The sequence below is a fragment of the Acanthamoeba castellanii genome, assembly GCF_000313135.1.
Source record: "Acanthamoeba castellanii str. Neff unplaced genomic scaffold scf7180000083783, whole genome shotgun sequence".
In the NCBI taxonomy this organism is placed as follows: Eukaryota; Discosea; order Longamoebia; family Acanthamoebidae; genus Acanthamoeba; species Acanthamoeba castellanii.
The window spans coordinates 8,740-10,628 of NW_004457279.1; the positions used below are offsets into that span (position 1 = coordinate 8,740).

Below are 1,889 nucleotides of genomic sequence, written 5' to 3' on the forward strand. Positions count from 1 at the left end.
GGAAATCGTTGTAGTCCACCGAGTCGATGCCGCTCCCGCCTCCTTCACGTCGCATCATGTCCCGAATTTCAGAGTCCGAGGGATTGTAGCCCAGGTACTTCATCAACTCGCGCAGGTCGTGAGGCCCCAGCCGCCCATTCTTGGCGTAGTGGTGGAACGCCTCCGAGTACTCTTCCTCTTCCATCTTCTCTTCTCTTTTGTCCAAGCTTATTGCTCCCAATTTTTTTTATTAATTGTGTCATTTCTTTTATGGTTGCTTGAACCACGCCACCAGCTCCACCGGGAAATACAAAAAGAAAAAGAAAATTAATTCACAAGGCCACCGAAAACAAAACGTTTTATCAAAGTCAGTCAATCCCGGCGAGCGAGGAGTCTGGGATCCTTTCCCACACCTGATCTGGACCACCAGCGGCGTCGGGCTGTTGTTGTTGTTGAGTGCGAGCTGGTGGTGCTGATGAAGAGGAAGAGGATGAAGGTGATGATGCTTTCTGCTGCTGCTGCTGCTCACGCTTGGTTTCGACGAGCTCTTCGATTTTGGCGCCGCTGCTCGCGGGACGGCCGGCGGGCGCGGTGGCCACGCCGCAGGTCTTCTTGTGTTCGGGCCAGTCGCCGGCTTGGCACCCGCGAGAGCAGTACGGCGTGGACAGGCCCGCCTTACGGCACAGCGAGCACACCTGTTCGCCGTCGATGGCCATCAGTCGAGGGTGCGATCAAGTTTCATCGCACTTGATGAGGAAGAGGGGGTCTAGAGGCGTACGAGGAACGTCTTCTCCTTGGTCTCCCGGTTGTCGCACTTCGGGTTGGAGCAGGTTCGCAGGTTGGGCGTCTCCTTGAACAGCATTCCGCGCACATTCTCCGACTCCTGCGGGTGGCGATTGGGGACAAAGCTGACGTCAGCAGCGAGGTTGAGCAGTGGAGGGGTGGGTGGGGCGGACGTACGACGGCCTTGAGGGGCTGTAGAAGGGAGGTGGCGGGGGCTAGTTCGTCGAAGGGCACGCCCAGCACCTCGGAGAGCACCTTGCAGGCGAAGGTGAGGAGGATGAAGCGGCGGCTGACGGTGATCATGGCCGCCATGGACATGACCTCCTGCTCCTGCTCCTTGCGCTCCCGCTCGCTCTCGAACTGCGTGTCGAGCAGCTTCTGCTTGACCAGCGGCGCCAGGAACTGTTCGGCGAACGAGTCCGCCTGCGTGGCCGGGTCGGCGAGGCAGCGCTTGAGCAGGCTCGTGAAGGTGAGTCCGCCCTGGGCAGCAGGTGCTGCGCCGCTCGGCGCCTGCGCATCCGCGGTGGCGGTGAGGTCGTCCACGTTGAGCTCGGGGCAGTAGAGCACCGCCGTAGAGTAGGACCCTGCAGCGCCCACCCATCACGCGGCTCATTCAATGGACAAGCTGCGTGCGTCTCGTTGTGTCGTGCGTGCCGTGTGTGTTGTGCGAAGAAGAAAGTGTAGAGACCGTACCGCTGCCCATCGTGAGCAGGAAGTTGCGGGTGTCGCCCAACACCTTCCGCTTCTCCTCCAGCGAGAGCGCCTCCCATTTCTGCTCACCCGTCGGACAATCAGTACAAAGCGCAACCACCACCCAGAAGAAACTGTAACTACGTTTGTACCTGGAGGAATTCGGCGGATCGATTGTCCCAGAAGGCTCCGAGCAGCTCCCTGCCCTTGGTGGCCGACTTCTCGAGGAAGTGGATCTCGTTCTTGGCTCCCATGCGCTTTCTGGGAGTGTCGTGTGCGTGTGCGTGTGCGTGTGCGTGTGCATGTGCGTGTGCGTGTATCAGTGATGCATAGTTCGTGCGACGATGGAGAAAGGGCAGAGGGTAAGGAAGGCGCGCGCCGTACTCGAGCATTTCCTCGCGTTCGTGCTTGTCCCTCTGCATGTCGGCAAAGATGTT

The 1,889-nt window shown here is 59.5% G+C and overlaps 1 protein-coding gene across 1 annotated transcript; it reads right to left on the reverse strand.

Annotated features, from left to right (window-relative positions):
• Positions 1-347: 347 nt before the first annotated feature.
• On the reverse strand, positions 348-1,874 carry ACA1_015210 (MYND finger domain containing protein; the record flags this gene model as incomplete). The annotated part of the gene is made up of 6 exons (XM_004333987.1): positions 348-674; positions 758-862; positions 940-1,346; positions 1,456-1,534; positions 1,605-1,713; positions 1,837-1,874. 6 exons carry the CDS (start codon positions 1,872-1,874, stop codon positions 348-350), a joined length of 1,065 nt encoding a protein of 354 aa, XP_004334035.1.
• Between the last annotated feature and the right edge of the window lie 15 nt (positions 1,875-1,889).